At 30.7% G+C, this 21,255-nt stretch overlaps 3 protein-coding genes across 3 annotated transcripts; 1 reads left to right on the top strand and 2 right to left on the bottom strand.

The window, feature by feature from the left end:
- The first annotated feature begins 1,581 nt into the window (after positions 1 to 1,581).
- On the top strand, positions 1,582 to 4,198 carry LOC114188242. Its single transcript, XM_028076811.1, has 3 exons — positions 1,582 to 1,746; positions 2,768 to 2,850; positions 3,883 to 4,198. The coding sequence occupies exons 1-3, from the start codon at positions 1,668 to 1,670 to the stop codon at positions 3,910 to 3,912; spliced, it is 192 nt and encodes a 63-aa protein (XP_027932612.1). The 5' UTR covers positions 1,582 to 1,667; the 3' UTR covers positions 3,913 to 4,198.
- A 652-nt stretch (positions 4,199 to 4,850) lies between these two features.
- Positions 4,851 to 6,214, bottom strand: LOC114188241 (uncharacterized protein At4g00950). The gene is made up of 2 exons (XM_028076810.1): positions 5,600 to 6,214; positions 4,851 to 5,365 (listed from the first exon to the last, which is right to left on the bottom strand). Exons 1-2 carry the CDS (start codon positions 6,137 to 6,139, stop codon positions 5,276 to 5,278), a joined length of 630 nt encoding a protein of 209 aa, XP_027932611.1. The 5' UTR covers positions 6,140 to 6,214; the 3' UTR covers positions 4,851 to 5,275.
- Positions 6,215 to 13,039: 6,825 nt separating this feature from the next.
- LOC114188236 (auxin response factor 9-like) lies at positions 13,040 to 17,531 on the bottom strand. Its single transcript, XM_028076804.1, has 15 exons — positions 17,197 to 17,531; positions 17,005 to 17,105; positions 16,553 to 16,668; positions 16,362 to 16,469; positions 16,226 to 16,282; positions 15,800 to 15,952; positions 15,618 to 15,702; positions 15,410 to 15,500; positions 15,150 to 15,314; positions 14,937 to 15,047; positions 14,776 to 14,848; positions 14,549 to 14,696; positions 13,777 to 14,411; positions 13,494 to 13,681; positions 13,040 to 13,406 (listed from the first exon to the last, which is right to left on the bottom strand). The coding sequence occupies exons 2-15, from the start codon at positions 17,057 to 17,059 to the stop codon at positions 13,238 to 13,240; spliced, it is 2,154 nt and encodes a 717-aa protein (XP_027932605.1). The 5' UTR covers positions 17,060 to 17,105; positions 17,197 to 17,531; the 3' UTR covers positions 13,040 to 13,237.
- Between the last annotated feature and the right edge of the window lie 3,724 nt (positions 17,532 to 21,255).

Here is a 21,255-nt window from a genome sequence, read left to right as displayed (position 1 = left end):
AAACGAAACAAACGAAAGAAAAAATAATGAATTTGTGTCTAAGTATTTTTTCTTTTAAAAATAAAAAGAAAACATGTGAGAGGAAGAGAAAATTCAAAAAGACAATAAAAAAAGAAAATAAAATATATCTTAATAAATATTTTTATTCTTTATTATATTTGATTGTATATTTTATTATTCATTATTATTAAATGTTATGCATTATAAAAAAAAAGACACCTAATTTAATAACCATCAATTGTGAATATAAATTACATATAATTTAAAAATTTTGAAAAAATAAAATAAAAATTTATAAATTACATATAATATAATAAAAAATTAAAAAAAAGGGGGGGCCATGGCCACCCCATGCCCTTTAGAAGCTCCGCCGTTGGCTCCAACAATTTCATTAATCTAGATTAACATATAAATTGTCTATCAATATAAATTTAGTTTGCATTATGTATAGTTCATTATTGAGCTTATGGATCCATTATATTTGATTTAAATTGTTTCTAGTGAAATGTACAAGTTCTTACAAGAAGAAAAAAATATTATGCTTAATTTCAATCTTTTAAAGATTTTTTTTAGCTAATTCAGCATTCTTTTTTATAGTGAATTGGGTTCTGTAGTCGATTATGTTCTACTCATAACTCAAATAGTTATTTTCTACTCAATTTATATGAATTAAATCGATTAAATAATTCTACTAAAAGCTCTATTCAACATTTACTAAACTAAACATCAAATTTTATCTAATGAAAAAATCTCAAACTTTCTTGTCTTCACATCTTCACAAGTTTTATGATTTTGAAGTTCTAAAACTATATTTTACCCCAACTACATTGTAAACATTCAAACATTTGAATAGAAAATAAATAATTTGAGGATTGTTGGAAATAAAGAAAAGAATAGCAATGCTACTGTTACATAATTTCAAAAATGGATTAACATAATTGGTCAAAATGATTTGAGGATCAAAATCTGAAAGGATCTAATTTTAAAGGACAGATATACTAGAAATACAATTTTGTATGCATACTATCTATTATAAGTTAAAATTTATTGGAATTTACAAAATTGTGAGTCCTCCTAATTATTCTATAAGCATTTTATTAATTTTATAATTCGTATTAAAGGTTAACATATAATAGGTGTGTTAGAAATATGTTCAAGATAGTGCTACTAATATTCTTCTTTAAAAAGGTACATTACTCATTGAAAGAACTGAAACAATCATAAAGTCTTTATCATTTGGATTCATAAGCCAAACATATTTGACATAATATCTGTTAGTTATATTTAATTTGTCCAAAAATTATAATCAAAGACGTTGTAGACGTCACATGAAGAGGGAAACTAAAAAAATGTTGAACAGTTTTCTTCCCCTGACCAATAATATATTTCCTTTCAAATAGTCTTACCTTCGCGTAAATACAATATACAACTCCAGAAGGTGGGCTCCCTCTGTCAGTTTGGGTCGGAATTACGGGCTCATTGTATGACACCATTAGCAGCCCACTAGCAGCCCAATATGCTATACAGAGAATGATGGGCCGGAGTTGTAGGTCCAGCAATGTAAAATTGAGAAGGAAAAATATAAAAATACAAACACACACAATAAGTAGAAGATTCTAAATTGAAGCAAAGAAATCGGAAGCGAGAAAGGAAGAACGAAATCGAAAATGGCAGTGATGGAGAAGTTGAAGATGTTCGTCGTTCAAGAGCCTGTTGTCGCCGCTTCCTGTCTCATCGCTGGCTTCGGTATTCTCAAAAGCCCTAATCTTAACTCTCCCCCTTTCGCGAATAATTTCATGTCAGAAACTCCGTTAGTGGTGACTGATTTATCTTTCTATCTGCAATTACTTATTGGGATTCATTCTTGTGAGACTTCTGAATTCTGCACTTGATTTTCGGAGAATTGTAGAAATTTTTAGTGTCAGTGTTTCAACGGTTTGGATGTAGATTTTAATGTGATTCGGTATTTGTCATAATACCCTGGACATTCAGCATGTCCATTTAATTAGCTCCCTATGTCCCAGACCTAGCAGATTATATGTGCTCGTGAAATTTCTTTTTATCTGTTTTTTTACTTGTTTTTTGTTTGTTGTAGTGTGACTTCAGTGTGCATTTCGTGCCTGTGATATTAGATTTTTTACTTTTGCTGTTCAGAAAACTGTTATCGTGAGTCTTGATCCTCCTTTAATCAGGCTAATTCCAATTGGCACATAGCATTTGGATCTTTAATCACGCTAATTCAAATTGGCACATAGCATTTGGATCACAAGCATTAAAATAATTCCTGTCTTTCTTACATCTTATTTGCTTGAATGTGTTATGCTTTTATTTGATAGGTCTACGTGCAGTTTGGCATGCACCATTTGAATCACATTGAAGAAATTGTTCTAGCCTGAACTTTGTGCATCCAATTGCCTGAATCTTTTCTGCTTTTATTTAATAAAATTGCCTGACAAATAGGGACGAATTCAAATTGCTCTTTAAATATCCTTTTTATTACTTAGGGCCTAAAATAAAAGCATAGCGTTCTATTTGTGGTTCTTGGCTCCTTTCTATTAGCTCCCTTGGTGTGTCTGGAAAGGCAGAATGATAGTGAGAGTTCTGCCTCTGGTTTTAAAATTTATTTTGATTAATGTTATCTATAACCAGTGTATTTCTGTAACGAGTCTACTCAAAATTAGATTTAGTTTAAAATTGTACATATTTTGGTCATAGTTATTTTCTACTGACAGGCTAATCACTTATCTTGCCGCGTAATGCCCCTCAGGTCTATTTCTTCCAGCCTTTGTGAGACCCATGTTGGATTCATATCAGGCAACCAAGCAACCTCCTCAACCTGCTTTAAGTGATGTAAGTGTTGCTTTTGACACTAACTTTATTACACTGTTTTCAAATCCAAGCAGTTCTATAAATCTAGGTAATATTTTTGTTTCATCAGTGGTAGTAATATTATTCATACTAAAATTTCTTTTGGTGGTGCTATCTCCTAAAATTTAAATTTCCAGACTCCAGGATAAGCTTCAGTTGTTTCCAATGTCCTTAGAGAGAATACTCCGTCCCCTTCTTTCTGAATAACGTATAACTAATAAAAGGTTAATTTGAAACAACCGAGTTTCAGCATCAGAATGTATGATCTGGGTTTTGAAAACCGTCCCTAACTTTCGTCTCATCCACTCTCGCTCAACATTAGGCAAACCTTCGTGATATTTTTGTACCCTCCGCATTTGGATGTTAACCCTCCGTTAGTAGCAAGAATTGCTCGTTTTGAAGGGTTTATAATAACATTTCTAACGGCAGCTAATGGGAGTTGCATAAGGGGGTGGCTCTTAAACTTTAGAACCAGTTCTTCTGTATATTACCGTTGAAACAATTGACGCGACAATTCTGATATAAAATCGTAGCTTATACAGAGTATTTTTTAGATAAGTTTTTATATGAACACTTCCAAAAAAGTTAAATAAATTTAATTACACGTTAAAATTAATTTATGTACAAGATAGTTTATATAATTTCTTTCATGTTAACTTTTTTAAGCAATGAGTTTTTACTTTGCATAATTTCATTTTAGTTTTTGAAGAAGTTAATTTGATTTTTTTCTTATTTGATCTTAAAGTGTTTTTCGAAAACATTATTCAAACATATGTCCGTAAACTATCAGTCCTAACCATCCTTAAAGCCTGTGAAACCATTGCATCCTTTTTATGTTCATTGCATCGATACTGAGAAATTGAAGTATTAAAATCCCATGTGAAATAAAAGAGCGAACCCAAATTGAGTTATGCAATCCCACCGTAGTTGATAATTAGAAATGCTACAAGGGCTTTCTGCCACCAACAATACCACATTAATGGTCTCCTGATGCTGGTGTCTTGTTTATTGCAGGTGGTTGCAGGTATGTCTGGTAAAAAGTAAATGTGATTTACTTGAGAGATGCAAGGGAAAATTTGCTGACTTCCTTGTTTGAACTCATTTTAAGTCTAAATGTGAGAGAAATAAGACTACGGAATATTGGATTAGGTTCCCTGTTTGACGATATCGTCTGTACCGGAATCCGTCAGTGGTTTCATTTCATATTAATTTCATTATGAGTTGGGTAGAAATATCAGTTTTTTCTGCCGCTTGATTAGTTCTGCTGTACTAGAAAATATGATTTCTTAAACTGTCCATGGATCAATATGAAGGATTTTTTTGATACGTAGACCCATGGATGTTATTTTGTTTGGCATTTAAATATTGAAACATTATAACATCTTCACGAGGTCTAGGCGGTTCTCTTGAATACTGAGAATTTAGGTGTATAGAGGACTTTTTAGTAACAATTTATTTCATTCACAAGATTTCTAATCTTAAAAATATAGTCTAGTTTTACTCGAAATTCGAACTGGGAATCTAACGATGATCCGAAGGATGCTAAAATTAATAAATATACCGGTAATAATATGCACAATTTCTTATTGTTTATTATTAAAAAGGCAATGAGTTAGATTTTGCGTTCATATTTATTATTTTTTTTAAGATGGTATTTGTACAGACTACAAAACCAATACCATCTGCACCAAGTGCGATATTTTATTTATTTTGGGATAAAACTCGTGATTGTCGGAAAAGAAAAACTTTTTTCGCTCAAATGTGAGAAATTGTATTAATGAAAAACAAACGTGCTATTAGTACATATTAAATAGTGTACCGACGAGATTGTTTTTTTTTTTTCGTAAATTATTTTCATGCATAAGAAATATTCTTAAGAAAACAATAGAGAAAGATGATAGCATGGTTTTGAACTGTTGTGAGCAAGAAAGAGAAAGACGTGAATGAAAAATATTCAAAGAACTTGTACAACAAACAGCATGTGTAAAATATTTAATTTGTTAATTAAGCCCTCATTGATATTGTACCGACAAAACATGAAGAAACTTGTGAAGTGTGATGTGTGTCCATGTCATTTTCCACGGGCCATGACCATAAGATAAGACGGAGACTTTAACAATGCCTTCTTCCCACCACTTTGATAATCATAATACCTACTTCTATTAACAACAATTCTTACCAGCTAAACAACTAAAGCAAGTAAATAAATATCATATACATCTTTGCAGGTTACAAGCATCAAGTTTTAGTGCAGAGCATAGCAGCAGAAGAAACAGACTTTCTGTCTGCAACCCTTCTATGTGTCACAGTCATCTCATAAAGTAAAATATCATCAGAACCATTGGATAGCTCCTAAAGAACTCATTTTTCACCAGATAATGCATTCCAAACAAATTGAAATATGGCCCTATGGTTTAAGGCCACCGCCACACCCATCTTTCTTCACTTTTTTACTCCTCCGTGGAACCACCAGCTTCAACCCTTCACAAATACTTGTCTGCAAAAAATTTTATACATTGCAAGATCAGACACCCTTCTCATTTTAATGACAGATCTGACATAAACCCCACTAAAAGCAGCATGTTTCTTTTAAAAGTAACTTTATTCAAGTGAAACACTAATAATACAGGCGAAGAATGAAAGTCCCAAGTGAAACACTGTAGCAGTGTTTTCAAAACAGAGGTGGGATGGGAAAGAACATTGGATGTTGAAAGGAAGAGTAAAAGCTAACCCAGACGCCAGAACGTTTGATGCTTGAGATGGTTTCAGTGTCCTTAAAATCAGTGGAAGAAGAAGAAGACGAAGGAAAGACGTGACTGGCCCCAGTGACCTCTCTTTTTCTGAGTTTGAAGGGCTTTTTCTTCCAAGAACCGAACCAGAGAGAGTCCTTGAAGTCCCCGGCTTTGGAGAGAACCATGGCCCCAAGAACCTTGGTATCAGAACCATAGCAGTTGGAGGCAGCGATTGTGAAGGAGGGAGAACGAAAGGTGTTGGAAGTGACATAGGGAGAGGGTATGAGCAACCTCGGAGGGAGTTCCAAGGACTTGGGAAGGATGTCGGCGGGGTTGGAGAAAGGGATGAGGGCACTGCATGGCCTTGGTTTTCCTGGTTGTTCTTCCCAGCGAAAAGGAACAGCTGCGGAGGTGTGAAGTGGCGGAGTAGCCATTCCTGATCTCTCTGGGGACGCCATTCGTGGGATGGAGAACAAGGCTAACCGTCCTATCTTCTTCTGTTCCTCACTTTCACTCTCATTCTCTCCCTCAAACCCCATTCTTCACAAACCCCTTCACCACTGCTTTTTTTTCTCTTTTCTCTCCCCTTCTAGTAAGCTTTCTGTGTTACATCTTATAAATAAAAGTGAAGAGAGAATATCTCGTCCCAAAAACCTACAAATTCAATACTCATGACTTTTTAAAATAAACGGGGTAAATAATAAGTTCTTTGTATTACAATTATATTCTTAATATAATAATTTTTTAGTTATGTTATTTTATCTTTAATAATAATTATGTGTAATTATAATAAAAAATTAATATTAATGTGTATTCTTCTACTTGGATAGATTAAAGTAGAAGAATGTATGGCTTAAATCTTGTATAAATATCCGTATTGATGTTTCTCTCTTGTTGTTTACCTTAACCATTATTTGGGAGTGGCAGAAATTTGTGAACATGTCTGGCATGGACACCCGTGCATGCAAGAGCGTCACAAGAAGGCCTTTAAGAAAACATTGTGTTCTATATAGATGGATTATTTTCTTAGTGTTTGTCCCTAGTCAATATGCTTTATCTTCTGCCTTTCCCATGCCACAAGCTTAGGATACCAAATTCCAGTGGAAATCGAGTTACATTATATGAACACAGCTTCTATTGAGATTTCTAACGTGACATGTCGTTTCAGATAACTATTTAATATGTCAAACATAAATCTTACCAAACAAGGCTAATAATGTCTCTACAACTATCCAATATCATTTTTCTTTACTCACTAAATAATTCATATATATTTTCTTCTTATCATGTCTAACTGTTTATTCATTTTTATTAACTATTTACTTTTTTAATTTTACCTTATCCATATTTGTTTGTAACTTACGTATCAATTGATCTTGCATTTTTGTTATACTTTATACATTTATTATGTCAAATATTACAATTAACTAAAGACTAAAATTCTATGCAGTAACTTTAAAAACTGCGGAGGGTTTTTCTTTTTCTTTTTTTTCAATCTCGATCCTCTCTTTGAGTGCGGTGATGAATTAAGAAAACTAAAATTAAGTTTAGAAATTGTACACTGAAAAGACCACCAAAAGAACCACTTTTACTCTCTCTTATTGTCAAATACGCCAAAATTCATCATTATTCCCACCACCCTCACAACTTCAAAGTCAACAACTATATAAAGTAAATCAGAATTAAGTAACGCACACACGTGATTATTTTTAAATTGTATATAGCACTATTTTTCTTGTAGTCCTTCTAAATTTTTATTTTGGATTATTCTTGTTATTTTGTTTTAGTTAATGTAAACTATTGTTTTCATTTGTAGTCCATATAGTATTTTTTTTTTATATTTTGAATTAGTTCTTTTAAAAAATATTTGATATATATGGACAGAAAAACTATTATTACATATTATACGAATAAAAAATATTTTAGAGGGACTAAATAAAATAAAAAACCAAAATAAAAAATTACAAAGTAAAGAAAAAAGTCAGACAAAATTAAAACATGGCCATATGATAAAATAAAAATATATGATTCTATGATAGATTTTTTTCGCTGTCGAAATAAAAAACCAAAATTACATTAATAAAATGTATTTATGAAGCGAGACAATGTTTAGAAAGGCCACTTCAGAAAGAAAAAAAGGTAGTTAATAAAACGGTGAGTTTGTTAATTTAATTAATTGACTTGTTATAAGCTCAAAATTTATAATGTAAGGAGAAATTTATTGTTTATTTGAGAAGCTCATAAAACTTGACTTATCTGTTTTATTTTTCTAAAACGTAAAAGTTAGCGTCAATTTTTAAAAAAATGGCATAGATATAACAATGTATACACTATCACTTTGTATTATTTTTATTTTTATAACATGTAATAAACAATATAAAAATGTAAATAATATATTGGTATATGAATTATTTGATATGCAACATTTTTGAATATTTTATGGGCAAATGTCACCTTTCTTGGTACTATTTGATTTACCTTGAAATGGGTAAAAAGAAAGAAAATGGAATTTTGTGTATATAGAAGACAAAACAAAGTCCATCATGAAGTTATGAGCTACAGTTTTTTTATTGGACAGACACGACACAGCACCGACACTTGCAGACAGTCATTGAGTAATAATGCAGATAACCACTTTTTTCAACACTAATACACGTAACGAGTTATAATAACAGAGCAAATATGTATAAAAACCTTAATTAAATAAATATAAAACCACTTTGTTTTGGAACAAAAGAAACAAAGGGAATAAAGAACAGAGGAAGAAAACATAGCGTGGAGAAGTTTTCTCTCATTTTGCACTGAAGAAAAAATGCAGAAATCAAATTCTAGGAAGATCAATTCAAATATTTGTTTTTTTTTTTTTGACAAAAGTTGTTAAGCAGATATTTGAAACAAAAAATCTCTATTTATTATTAAACATTTTTATTTAAATTGTTAAGATAATGTTATATAGATGTTTATTTTCTTTCTAGAAAAAAAATATTCTATAACAATTATTATCCAAGGTATTTAGTTTCATTTTTTCTAATTTTTTTTATCTTTTCTTTTGTAGACCAAACAATATAACATTGCTTTTCTGATGCCGGCCCATTTTCAAAAATCATTTCTTAAATCAAGTCACTTAACAATAAATTAGAGAATATCTTTTGAATAAAAGTATGTATAAAATTAACATAGTAAACATAATTTAAAATGAATTTATAGTGTGTAACTAAGTCTCACTATAATATTTCTTGCGTATAACTAAGTCTCAATAAGCTACACAATAAATATTTCTATATTTGTTTCTATAGTGTAATAATATATGACTTAGTTATGTAAGCCACACACTATAACATGAGACTTTTATATTTCTCTATTTTGTTCCGATCCATAAAACAATAGAATAAAATATAGTATAAACAAAACAATATATCGTAAGTAGTATTTTAATACATATATTTCATTTTAAAATATGCTTGCATAATATAAAAAATGTCTCATTTTCTTACATTTTTGTTATGATATCCGTTTACGTGATTATGGTTGAAACTCGATAAATTTTATAAAATCCTTAGATTATTGAAGATTCGAGGTTATTTCATTATTTTTATTTGTCTTGATAATTGTTACTTAAGATAGGTCATCCCTAAGATTTTGAAAGAATAGAAATATTATTTTATGAATAACTTATAAAGGTTAATAATCTACATTTAGAAGCTTTTTGTGTGAAGACGTAGGTGACTTAGTTAAAAGGAGGTTTTGAAGGAATGATTGTCCTATGTACTATTCAATATTAACTCGGATAAGCAATGTTTGGTCTCTACAAAAACATAACTTTCAATATACTTTAACCTATTTCTCTATGCTTCCACTTAGCTTCAATAAAATGTTTAGCTTATTCAGACAAAAAGTTTGCTCATGTTTTGTAACATTTTACTTATTTACCACCTACAATGATTTAAAATATAATAATTTTTTTAAGTTAGGGTAACTTATTTATCTTAAATTTTTTATTTTTATATCAGTGTAATTCAATCATATCAAATGAAAATTAAATAATATTGATAGCACTTTGAATCTAATTAAAAAAAAAAAAAACTCATACTACGTATTAAATGAAATAATGAATTATCTTTGCAAAAATACTTAACTTAAATCCTCCCTGTAGAAGGCAATTTAGTTCACATGCAATTCATATTTCATCCGTGTAAATAAATACATAAAACTCTATTCACTATTAAAAAAATTTATATTTCCTATAAAATTTATTTTGATTTCTTTTTTAGGAAATACATAAATTTTGTTATGAAAAACATTTACAAGAAATTGTTACCAAATTTTTTGTAAAATATTTTGTATAAAACACTTTTCACAACAAATTTTACAGAAAATACTTACGAATTTTATAATTTTGTAGAAAATAATAATTCACAAAGAAATTATTTGCCAATTAAAATTATTAAAAAAATAGCAGGAAAAATTCTTTATGATAATTATATAATAAAATTTTTAGTACTGATTTCCTTATATTTATGATAATTATATAATAAAATTTTTATATTAACAATATTATATATAGAGATAGATAAATAACTTTATAATATATATCGATTCACATAATCCAGCAACGGTTGGTCGTACACTAAACAATAAAATTGTTTCAACTAGTAGCTTATTTTAAAATACCAAAATGAACTTTTTTTATAACGTGTGTTTTAATCAGATAATAATATAACACCTCTTTCCTAAGACACTAATTTGGTTAATGATTTTAATATGATATTTATCCAATTCAGTAAAACTACATTTGAATATAATTGTTTCGTTTGACCTAAAATTTAAAGTCAGTTTGGTTTTTTTAATGGGTTTGTTTTTTGAAATTGGGTTTAAGTAGTAGGACAATTTGGGCCGAGCTAAAAGAAATGATCCATATGGGAGGTATCTAAATTATAAATAAAAAATATATTTTTTCCTTCTAAAATATATAAAATTTAAGATATCCTAAGATTTTAAATAGCGATTTATATAATAATATCTAGTTCCAGTGTCTCTCAATTTTTTTTTTCATTTATTAGTATCTTTAATATTAAAATATATTACTTTTTTTTTGTTTTCTGAGTGGTTTAAAAAATGATTTGTAAAAGAAAAACAAAAATGAGACCCTATGAACTTGTTTTTTATTCGTGAAATTATTTACTGAAAATTTTACATGGATTCCATTAAACCGTAATAAATAAATAAAAAACACGTAAATAACCAAAAACCCATACAAATGTGAATTTTGAATAGATATTCTTCGTATGATCGTCTTGCTCGTCTGGATCCCAATAATATTGGACCTATCACCACACAACCAATAATAATATTTTAAATTAGTATTTGTTTATTATTTTCTATAGCATTAAGGACGTAACTAAATGTAAAATATTTCCTTTATTCAAAAACAACAATAAACATAATTTTTTTAGTAGTTTTAAGCAAAGTAAAGTTTAACACTATATGTTAAATTGAATTTAAAATTTTTAAATTTTACATGAGATATCAATAAAATTATATATTTTAATTTCAATCTTTATATGTATTTATAAATTTTACTTCAAATTATAGCATATTAATGTATGTTTAAACTATACTAATTCTGGGGAAGCAGCCGACGCTGGCTGTATTAGTTTTTTCAACCAAAGAATTCTTTTTTTTATCTAACTTTAAAAGAAAGTGGTAAAAAAAAGTAGAGTTGATTATATTTGTAGTTTGTGAAATTTTAAATAAATATGATTTTGATTACTATTTTAAGAAAAAACAAATCCTAAATTTTTCAAGAAAAAAAAATTGTTGGTTTTCATGTCATGAATTTGAATGGTTAAAAAGTTTTTTAAAAGTCGATTTAGTTACTAATAAGTTTGAGAAAATGAAGTTATATATATATTTTTTAATTTTTAAAGACTTTAAGAATTTGAGAACAAATTGATATCTTTACGAATAAAAGAGTTGACGCAAAGATATGTTTATTAGAAAAAAAATGAAAGAAGGCATTATGTTTGAAAAAGATTATAGAAGTAACACCTTTTAAACATGCAAAGAAAAAGTGAGGGTGGTGTTGTGTTGTGACGCAAGAAAAACCGAAGATGCTTCCACATCGATTACTTGTGTTTACTTTTGATTCATCTTATGTTAGATCACCTATATTTAGCTCTACACTTATTCGGAAATCATACAAAGGTCCCACTTAGATTCTCTTGTTTTCACCAACAATAAATTTGCATTCAATTTTCACCATCTTCATCAATACATGCTGGAAAATGCCTCCACTCTTAATAATCACAACCTATTTTTTCAAATTTTGAAAAGGTGAAAATCAAATATTTGCTTACAATATCTAAATCTAAATTCTATTTATATTAGAAAAAGAAAAGGCAAAGCGCAAAGTGTTCCAGTGCGGAAAAAGAAGGTGACCCAAAGGTGAGATGCATCTAGAGGAAGAGACAGTGGCTGTCTGATTATTGCGATTAAAACAAACACACTTCCTTTTGACCTCTTATGAGCACACTTGCTTTGACTATACCATTTTCAAAAACAATCTTCTCTATTTTCATGAAAACAAAAATTGAGGATATTATTGTTGGAAGCAACCTTAGCCTCCAATTTGGTACACAATGCAACAAACATAATTCTATATTCGCACAAACATTTGTATCTCCTGTCTATAAATCTGTAACATCTGGAAAAGTGACATTCTCCGGCGCACATGGAATAAATTTCTCGTTACGTATCATCATTGAATATGCTTTAATTTCATTTAACACCTTTACAAAAGACATTAAATGAAAGACAATAACAACTCATAATGAAAAACCTCTACATCATAATCGCTTTTATTTTATTTTATTTATTCACGGATGCTTTTTACCTACATTACAGATATCCATGGAAAAAGACACTCTTATTCTAATGAAATAAACCACTTTAACCAATCACTTGAAGACAAGGGACGTTTAATCTAACCCAAGAAATTTTTCATAAACTCTTCAAAAGCTTTATTAACTGAAAATCATTTGAAAAATAAATAATGTAATTTGATTGCATTACAAATTGTGATCCGTAAGAGAAATAGAAAAAGAAGTAATTACAACGGTAAAATTATGTAAATAGCAAAAGATTTCCAAAGAAAGTTAAGTGTTGGGTCGTTACCCAACACGGAAACATTTAAATGTTATGCCAGAAATAATGATAACACGAGAATGGGCATTGTTATTTGTTTGGGTATGAGTTGTAACATCAGTAAAGGAAAGCGCCAATCTAATAATGTTTACCTTGTACCAAATAATATGAGTGGTGATTCTGAAAATGTAGACAGATTAGTTCTAACCACGTAAATTTGGTATGAATTGGTGCCATTGTCGTAGGTAATGTCATTTCCCAACAATAACATTCATTCAATCGATCGATCAGAGGGAGAAAAAGAAGAGGCATGGTTGATTATGCACCCCAAAAAAAGTATTCACAAATAAAAAGTGCCTAAATGTAGTTATATATTATATTAGTCCACTTACACACCTTCACTACTCTACAATTTAAAGTCGCATAAAACTGAACAAATCAAACCATGAAGCACCCTAAACCCCTTCCAAACCAAAAAAACAAAACTAAAAAGGTTAAGCTGTCAAATCGCAAGAGATTTGCTGAGTTTCCTCCCTATTCTGTGAATCTTGGCTCAACAAAGTCTCCTCACCCTCTGATGAACAACCAGAATCCTTGCTTTTCAACTTCTTCACATCTTCCCTCGAACAAATGAAAATCCTCTTCGCCATACAACAGAATTCACTGCAATGCAAATGAAAAAGAATTCAGAATTAAAGTCCAGTTTTTGAAGTTGCAGGTAAAAGTAATGGCGCTAAAACTACTACTTACGGCCATGGATCATCACCCGCGAGCATCATGTCATTCTCATCATCAGTGAAAGTAATAACCCATTTGGTTTGCATTCGAAGCTCTCCCTTGATATCAAAAATTTTCTCAAGCTCGTCTATGAGAGCCTCGTAATCTTTTAGGACAGTGAGGTCAACAGCACGACCAACAGCAACACCTTGCATTTGCACCTTCTCAAACACCAAAAACAATCTTATTTGTATTATTCATTTTTTGAGTTTGCAGAAAATAGGAAAAGGAATGTACAGAAAATTATTAGTGATACCTTGGTCCGAGTCCTGGTGGATGGTAGTGTGGGGTGCTTGGCGTGTCTCTCACTGGGTGATCCATCAGAAATAATTTGGTTGTGCAGCTTATTGGAGAGTGAATAATTGTGATTCTGACTAGGCTGAGTTTCACATGCAGCAACAGGAATAGAATCTTTGGGACCACTAGGAATTATTATAGGTGGACATCCTAGTTCTTTATCGGGGAGGGCAACATTAGTAAAATTGTTAGTCAAATTAACTCCGAACACCCAACACTCCATGGGATTCTCACTTCTTTTACCACATTCCACGGGATCATGTGCCAAATCATCATTCGTCCTAGATGAAACAGGGGCATACCCAGAGACAGTTGATTGTGCTGTCACAGCTTTGCTGTTTTTGGGGTCCGGAAAAAGGTTCGAAGACACACTCAAATGTGGGGAAGATGGCCACATTCCTTCCACACCCACTCTGCTCGAGCTGCTCTTGTTACCATTCATGGGATTCGCATTTATTTCTTTCATCCTTGTACACCATATTACTGCCCTTTCATTGCTTTCCACCTCTGAACTGCCACCCAATGCAGTAGGGTCATGCGATAACGATGCTCCATGATACCACAAACCCGCACCAGGGGAATTGGGGCCAATTTCTACATCCAACCATCACATAATTTAACTCATTGCTCATTTAATCCTTAAACAACCAACACATGTTTTAGATTAGATCCCTTTTTTTTCTGAAAAAAAAAAAAAACAAGAAAACTGATTTAGGTGAAACATGTTGTACCAGAAGACGAAACCTCAGGAGGCCTGGATCTCTTGCTCTTCACCACTTGTTGGGTCACATTCAGAGCAGTGGAAGCAACGAAAGGCTCTATCTCCCACGAAGAAACTCTCTCTGGCCTTGGAATTATTGCTGGTTCATCCCATTGAACCTGAATGGCCAAAACATTATAAACGCTAAATTCAAACAGAATAAGAATTCAGATGGAAAAACTTAGGTCTAAGTTCAACCTTCAACGAACGCCATTGAGAGTTCCGCCATCCTGGAGAAACATCCCCAACCCCAACAATAGTACCAGAAAACCTGACCAAAAAATTAAAGTAACATGACAATAAAGGACCAACTATATAACTCAAGGGGACACTAATTGCTTATGTACTAAAATAGATACCTTCTCTCAGGTGAGTCCTCCACCTCAAATCTCATCTTGAAACGCATGCCAACTGAAAACTTGTTCACTGCCTCTAGATATTTGTTTAGACCAATAATAAACTGGCTGGTCCTGAATGTATCGAAAGGCATGTGGAACAAGGGTTAGACATTCTGTTACATTGTAATTATAAGGTCTGTGGCACCAAAGGCAAACTTTAACATGTTTACCCACCTAGGCTTGTAATACACCACAAACATGGTACTGGTCAAAAATGCATGAGAGGCAGTGGCAAGCACTCCAAGATGCATACTCTGGCTTGATATCACAGAAGAAGGCATGGGACTTTGCTGTCGTGCTACACGCCTAACACCAACTCTCAGTTCGCCATTCTCTCCCCTGCAACAATCATGTCAAAACCAAAGTACAGACCATCATAACAGATGAAACAACATCAGAGACAATAATACAATAAGGTTCCTAAGTTTTAAAACCTCAGAAACACAAAAGCATCTCCAGCAACGAGTCTCTTGGATGTCACAAATGTACTCCAGCCAGTTGTGAGCAGGTGCCTCCTTGGTTGACCTGATCATGTTTACAAAATGGGAGAAGCAAATTTACGCTCACTGGCTTTCATTTTATTTCATACTAACTATGGTCATAAATCCCCAAAAAATACTTGAAATATTAAACCAAAATTACCTCTGAATATATGCTTAAACTTCCACTCAAACCCATGAAGATCCTTTGCTGCCAATTCCTGAGTGGGGATAGTTTGGGTCATGTCCTGCAATACATAGAAAAAAGTAGCAAGCGTGAAAATAAGGAAAGTTGGGGTTCCATTAAATATATTGAGGCTAAAGGAAACTGAGAGAGGTAAATACCAATGGAGGCAGACACTCGGTAGCATGCCTCCGAAGAACTGAAAATCCTCCATGAGTGCTGGTATCAGAAGCAGTTAATATTTTACTAAAAGAGTGAAAACTCTGTTTCTGGGTCTCGGGTGGACTTGGGTCTGGACTCGTTGGCTCTTCTTGCTGAAGAAAACCACAAAAGTAAACCAAGATAACTCCTTAGAAAAAATACTCTCAACTTTCAACCTGAAAAACTATTTTCCTTTAGTATTACTATGTATTTCACAGTCGCAGAGGAAATCGTAAAGCAAGCCAAATACAAAACAAACCCATTCCAGGTAGAGTAATAACGAGGGAATTGGGTTCAAAAACTCAATCAAATTCTCTCAGAGTCACTAAACGGATCCGCACGACCGAAGCAAAAAAAAAAAAAATGGGAAACACTTATAATCTCACATTTGACTCCGGAAGCAAAGTGATACGAGCATAAACTTCATCTGTTTCTTGTTCCGCCTACAAATTAACATAAAATCTTATGATAATTACATGAATTACAATAATAAATATGCAATGAAAGGTATAAGAAACTTACCAACAACTGAATGTGAACAACACGACAGAGAATCTTGGACGGGAGGTTGAAATGAGGAATTTGCTGGCTCAGCTCCTGGTTCAGTCCCTGATTGGTGGAAGCTTGCAACTGCCGAAAAATAAGACCAAAACTCTCGTAAATTTCAAAGCAAACAAAAAAAAAAAACGAAAGCTACGAAAAAAAAAACACACTTGTTCCATGTGACCCTGCGGGAAGTAGAAAACTCTCTCCCCTTCGCAAGGAACATCCACCAAAGGCCCCGCACATAGCTTCCATAGCTGCGTGTACAGATCACCATCTCCCACACCTAAGCGAACATAAATCAAAACAATTAAGTAAGATCCTCGTTTTCACAAATGAAAGGCAATGCTCTGCGTGGTTTCTCAGAAAGTAAACAACTTCTCCCCTTCACTCTCCTTCCAAAACACAGTCCCAGTAAGGAAGACACAACACATCAACAATTGAACCAAAACCGCGCAGACCCAAGTTCCTCTAAACCACAAAAAAACCTCCTTGAGAACCTTACAAAGTGCTTCAAACATAAAAAAAAAAAAACACACCCAGTTGTTTTTATTTGTCAAACTTTCTAAGCAACCAAGCAGAGCAAGGTCCACAAAATCCCAACGAAGCATAAGCCATTGACCTGTTTCTGGCTGAGAACTGGGCACACTTCTGACGGGAGCTTCCAGATGTGCCATTCAAAACGGCGTCGTAGAGAGAGAAGAAGAGAAAGAGAGGCAAAAGCTGAAAGCAGTGCAGAGTGAGAAATAACAGATGAGATTACCCCATGAATACAAAGGAGAGAGAAATAGATGGCGAGACAAGACAGTTATACGCGAGTGAGTGAGTAATGATGAAGAGTTAACAAGTTTCCTCCTTTTTGCCTCTCGTAACGATCCTGCCACACAATTTATCTCATGTACTGTTAACTCCCTCTCACTGCTTCGGTTACAGAACTTTTCTTTCTCTTTCGCTCCAAAAATCCTTTGGAATGACCAAAGCTTCTTTTATGGTGTCGCCGACGGTGATTATTTCGCTCCGGAGACAGCTGAATCGTCGTTTCCAAATTCTAAAGAAGTGGTGTGGTACTCTTTTTTCTTCTTCTTCTTCTTCTCTCTCTTGTCTTCTCTGTCTATCTATTATAGATTGATTATAAAGTATGGTCCTCTAGTCTACAGAGTCAGCTTAGCCTACTGTAATTTGTTCTCAAATGAAACTCATTGGCCATCATTTTGGTGGAAACCACACTTCATTATTAAACAACAAACGTGTTTTTGTTTCTATTTTCAATTATGTTACAAAATACTCATATTGTTCTTTTCTTTTTCTTTTAACTGGTACAAAGTTTATTTATGAAAATACATTTCTCCTCCACTTTTTATCATGCGAATTTAGTATTTATGTTTATATCCTACGTAGTGCTGTTTGAGTGTGTATGGTTGTACTTTAGGACATGTGGGTATATTTTTTAAGACATAAAAATTCATATCCTAATTCTTCTCTGTCAACACCATTCCCTTTTATCCCTTAGGTAGACCTAGATTTGTTTCAACCAAACGATCACCAGTAATAATTAGTATTTTTTTTTTCTCTTAGGCATTTATGTATTTGTCCTCGAATTAAAATCGATGTTCCGTTTCCATAATTTACTTTAGCTTTTAGTGCCCATCTTTAATTACAAGTTTTAAAGACAAATTAATTGAAAAAAAAAACATTATAAAGTTAAGCTCGAATAGTTTCAAAAAAAAAATTTATTTTGTATTTTCGTCAAATGACGTTAAGCACTAAAACATGATAAAATATATGCATCATTAAAACTACGAATAAGTTAAAAATTAACTAAACATGAATTTAGAGAGTCAAAGTTATAATATAAATAGTTGAGAGTTATGGATGAATCACAATGAACCTATATGATAAAAGTTTCAAGCTAACTATTACATTTGTAAATTTTAACCTAAAATTTTGTTGGAATTTTTTCTTTCATACCTTTCCTTTTTTTTATATGATATATTTCCTCTCATCTGAATGATGATCTTTTTTGTTGTGGTTTTCTTTCAGTCACTTCGATCATCCTTTTTAGTTATAGTTATGCGATCAGTCAATCCGAATCATCGATTCTAATGTCATTGATGAGTTTATATATATTTTTGTCATACGAGACAAAAAAGGAACTCATCCTCAAGGAACGATTGTTGAAAATAGTCCAAGTGTGAGTCAAACTCTCACATTAGATAAAATACACAAAATTAAACATTATATCAAACTAAAGGCTCATAACATAATTATCTTGAGATTTTGGGATAAGAATGGTGTCAAATACTTTATATATGTGTAAGACCAATGTCATATAATATAGAACCACAATCTCTCGATATCTATAACTCACGTGTGTATATATATATATATATATATATATATATATAACCCCATCAAATTTGCATGGATCAAAAGTTTAAGTTATAATATAAATGGTTGATCGATGAAGAAGAAACTCTTTTATTAGTTAATTAGTTGAGAATTTAAATTTATAATGAAAAGGTTAACATTTATCTTGCACAATGAATAATAACTATAAATTAGTTTATGTGGAAACATGCATTATCATCTGGAAAACTATTTTACGTTTTATAAAAAGAATATTTATTCATGTACTAATAATGGCTTATCACAGACAGAAAAGGTTCGATTAGGTAAGTATGGCAATTTTTGGTACTAATTTTTATTTCAAATTCTGTAGTTCCTTATACAACTTGAATTAAACTATAGGCTCACTATTTAATTGTGTGTTTGATTGGAGAAAAAAATTGTAGTGGAAAACCCACACTGCAGTAAGACATAATATTTTCTGCAACGTTCGGAAAATATATTATGCTAATTGAATATATATATATATATATATATATATATATATATATATAAAGGTAATTATGTTTTTTTTTAAGATTAAGAAGATATCTATAAAACGGTATCTTTAACTCTGATTTGAGATATAATATTTAGGATTAAATATGTTTATAGTCCTTCAACTTTGAGTAAAAGTTGAAATTAGTCCCTCTTGAAAATCTAAAACCAATTTAGTGCATTGTCTTTAAAAATGTGTGGATTTAATATTTTAATTGAAACCAATTTTTTTAAAAATTTATTTGACATTTTAAATGTGTTTTTCTGCTAACATTAAAACAAACATATGTCAAACATTATAAACAAACTAAAATATCATAATAAATAAGTTTGAAACATCAAATAAATTTAATAAAATTTGATTAAAAAGACCAAATTTTCACATTTACATCATTTATGCACTAAATCAGTTTAAGATTTTCAAGAAAAATTAATTTTAATTTTTACTGACAAAAATATATTTAAATTTAACCCTATTATTTATTATACTTCATCCTGAGATATCATTATTTTATGAGTATTATTTGTAGATATATTCTTAGTAAATTATGAGTATTTGAATTCGCGTTCTGTACAGATGATTTATTCCTAAATTCGATAGATGATTACACAGTTGCATTAAATAACTAAATTGTTTATATTTGTAGAGAAAAAAGTTTTAAAAGGATAATTTTATAGTCTATTTATACTTTTTTATCATTTATCCACTAAAATTTATATCTCTAAAAATTTAACTTTTAAAATAACAGGTGCAAATTAATGTAATTTTCAAATGATGTGAATAGTGAGAGGCAGATGGGCTAAATCTCCTATTAACTTTTATAAGAACATTGAAATCTTATTTTATTATCATTAGTGGATGTAAGTTGTTACGCTTTGCCGTAACCAACAATACCTAATCTATTGCTATAATTTCCCTTAAGAAATTATTAGTATAATTTAGTCGAACACGACGGAATTATTTTAAACATAACAAAAGTTAAAACCAACCGATGTCGTTATTACAAAGTAAAACTTAACTGTAAGTTAATTCCTACAGTTAATAAAAATTGGGACATATTAGATTAAAGAAAGACCAATTTTTAATTAATGATATACTTATTACATTCAATTTAATATTTCTGGTAAAAATATTTTTAATGTATTTTAAAACAATAAAATTAATGTTCATCAAGGAAGAAACAATATTTTTTAATATATCTTAAAATAGTATTCAGTTTACTTTTTATATTTATTTGTTGATTCAATTTAATTTTTCTTTTTAAATGAATAATATTTTTCGTCTTCAAAATATAATTGAATTCATTTTATTTATCAACAAAAATAATAAATTACAAATTATAAAGTGATCAATTTTAAACTCTAAGTAAAAATACAATATTAATATAGTAGTGAAATTTGTAAATTGCACATCAGAGTTTATATTTATTAATATACACAAATAATATTATATATTCATGAAATGAACATTAAATAGGAATAAATTTAATAAATATATAATAACGACATTATTAAATATTAATTCATATAATTAATGTAGAATATATAATAACGACATTATTAAACATTAATTCATATAATTAATGTAGAAGAAACATAATGAAAAATACTTTTATTCTAAAATGATAGGAAATTATAAAAATCCTCTAAAATAGATAGTGGTTCAGTTAGGACCACCAAGTTAGAATATTATGTTTAGGTATAACATTTATAAAAAGGATAAATTTGATCACAATTTATAGAGGAATAATACTCAGCTATTTTAAAAAAATAAGATTGAATTAAAAAATATATATAAATATAGGGAGTAAATTGAATACAAGACAATGATATTTGATATTAATAATGACATGTGTTGTTCACACTAACAATGACACTAACACTTTCATATGATATTGACAATACAACGAGAAATAACACATATCTCACATGTGGACAAAAAAAAAATACTACAAATTCATAACATGTTTTTAGTGATGTTTATACAAAT

The sequence above is a fragment of the Vigna unguiculata genome, chromosome 6 (genome assembly GCF_004118075.2).
Source record: "Vigna unguiculata cultivar IT97K-499-35 chromosome 6, ASM411807v1, whole genome shotgun sequence".
Taxonomy (NCBI): domain Eukaryota; kingdom Viridiplantae; phylum Streptophyta; class Magnoliopsida; order Fabales; family Fabaceae; genus Vigna; species Vigna unguiculata.
Note: the sequence above shows the minus strand (reverse complement) of the source record. Positions and strands in the feature narration are given on the sequence as shown.

Coding starts and splice junctions, on each gene's coding strand:
- LOC114188242 (XM_028076811.1), top strand. CDS start 1,668: ATGGCAGTGATGGAGAAGTTGAAGATGTTCGTCGTTCAAGAGCCTGTT. Junction 1,747..2,767: donor CTGTCTCATCGCTGGCTTCG/GTATTCTCAAAA, acceptor AATGCCCCTCAG/GTCTATTTCTTCCAGCCTTT. Junction 2,851..3,882: donor CTCAACCTGCTTTAAGTGAT/GTAAGTGTTGCT, acceptor TGTTTATTGCAG/GTGGTTGCAGGTATGTCTGG.
- LOC114188241 (XM_028076810.1), bottom strand. CDS start 6,139: ATGGGGTTTGAGGGAGAGAATGAGAGTGAAAGTGAGGAACAGAAGAAG. Junction 5,366..5,599: donor TCAAACGTTCTGGCGTCTGG/GTTAGCTTTTAC, acceptor AATTTTTTGCAG/ACAAGTATTTGTGAAGGGTT.
- LOC114188236 (XM_028076804.1), bottom strand. CDS start 17,059: ATGGCACATCTGGAAGCTCCCGTCAGAAGTGTGCCCAGTTCTCAGCCA. Junction 15,703..15,799: donor CCGAGTGTCTGCCTCCATTG/GTATTTACCTCT, acceptor TATGTATTGCAG/GACATGACCCAAACTATCCC. Junction 13,407..13,493: donor GCGGGTGATGATCCATGGCC/GTAAGTAGTAGT, acceptor TTTGCATTGCAG/TGAATTCTGTTGTATGGCGA.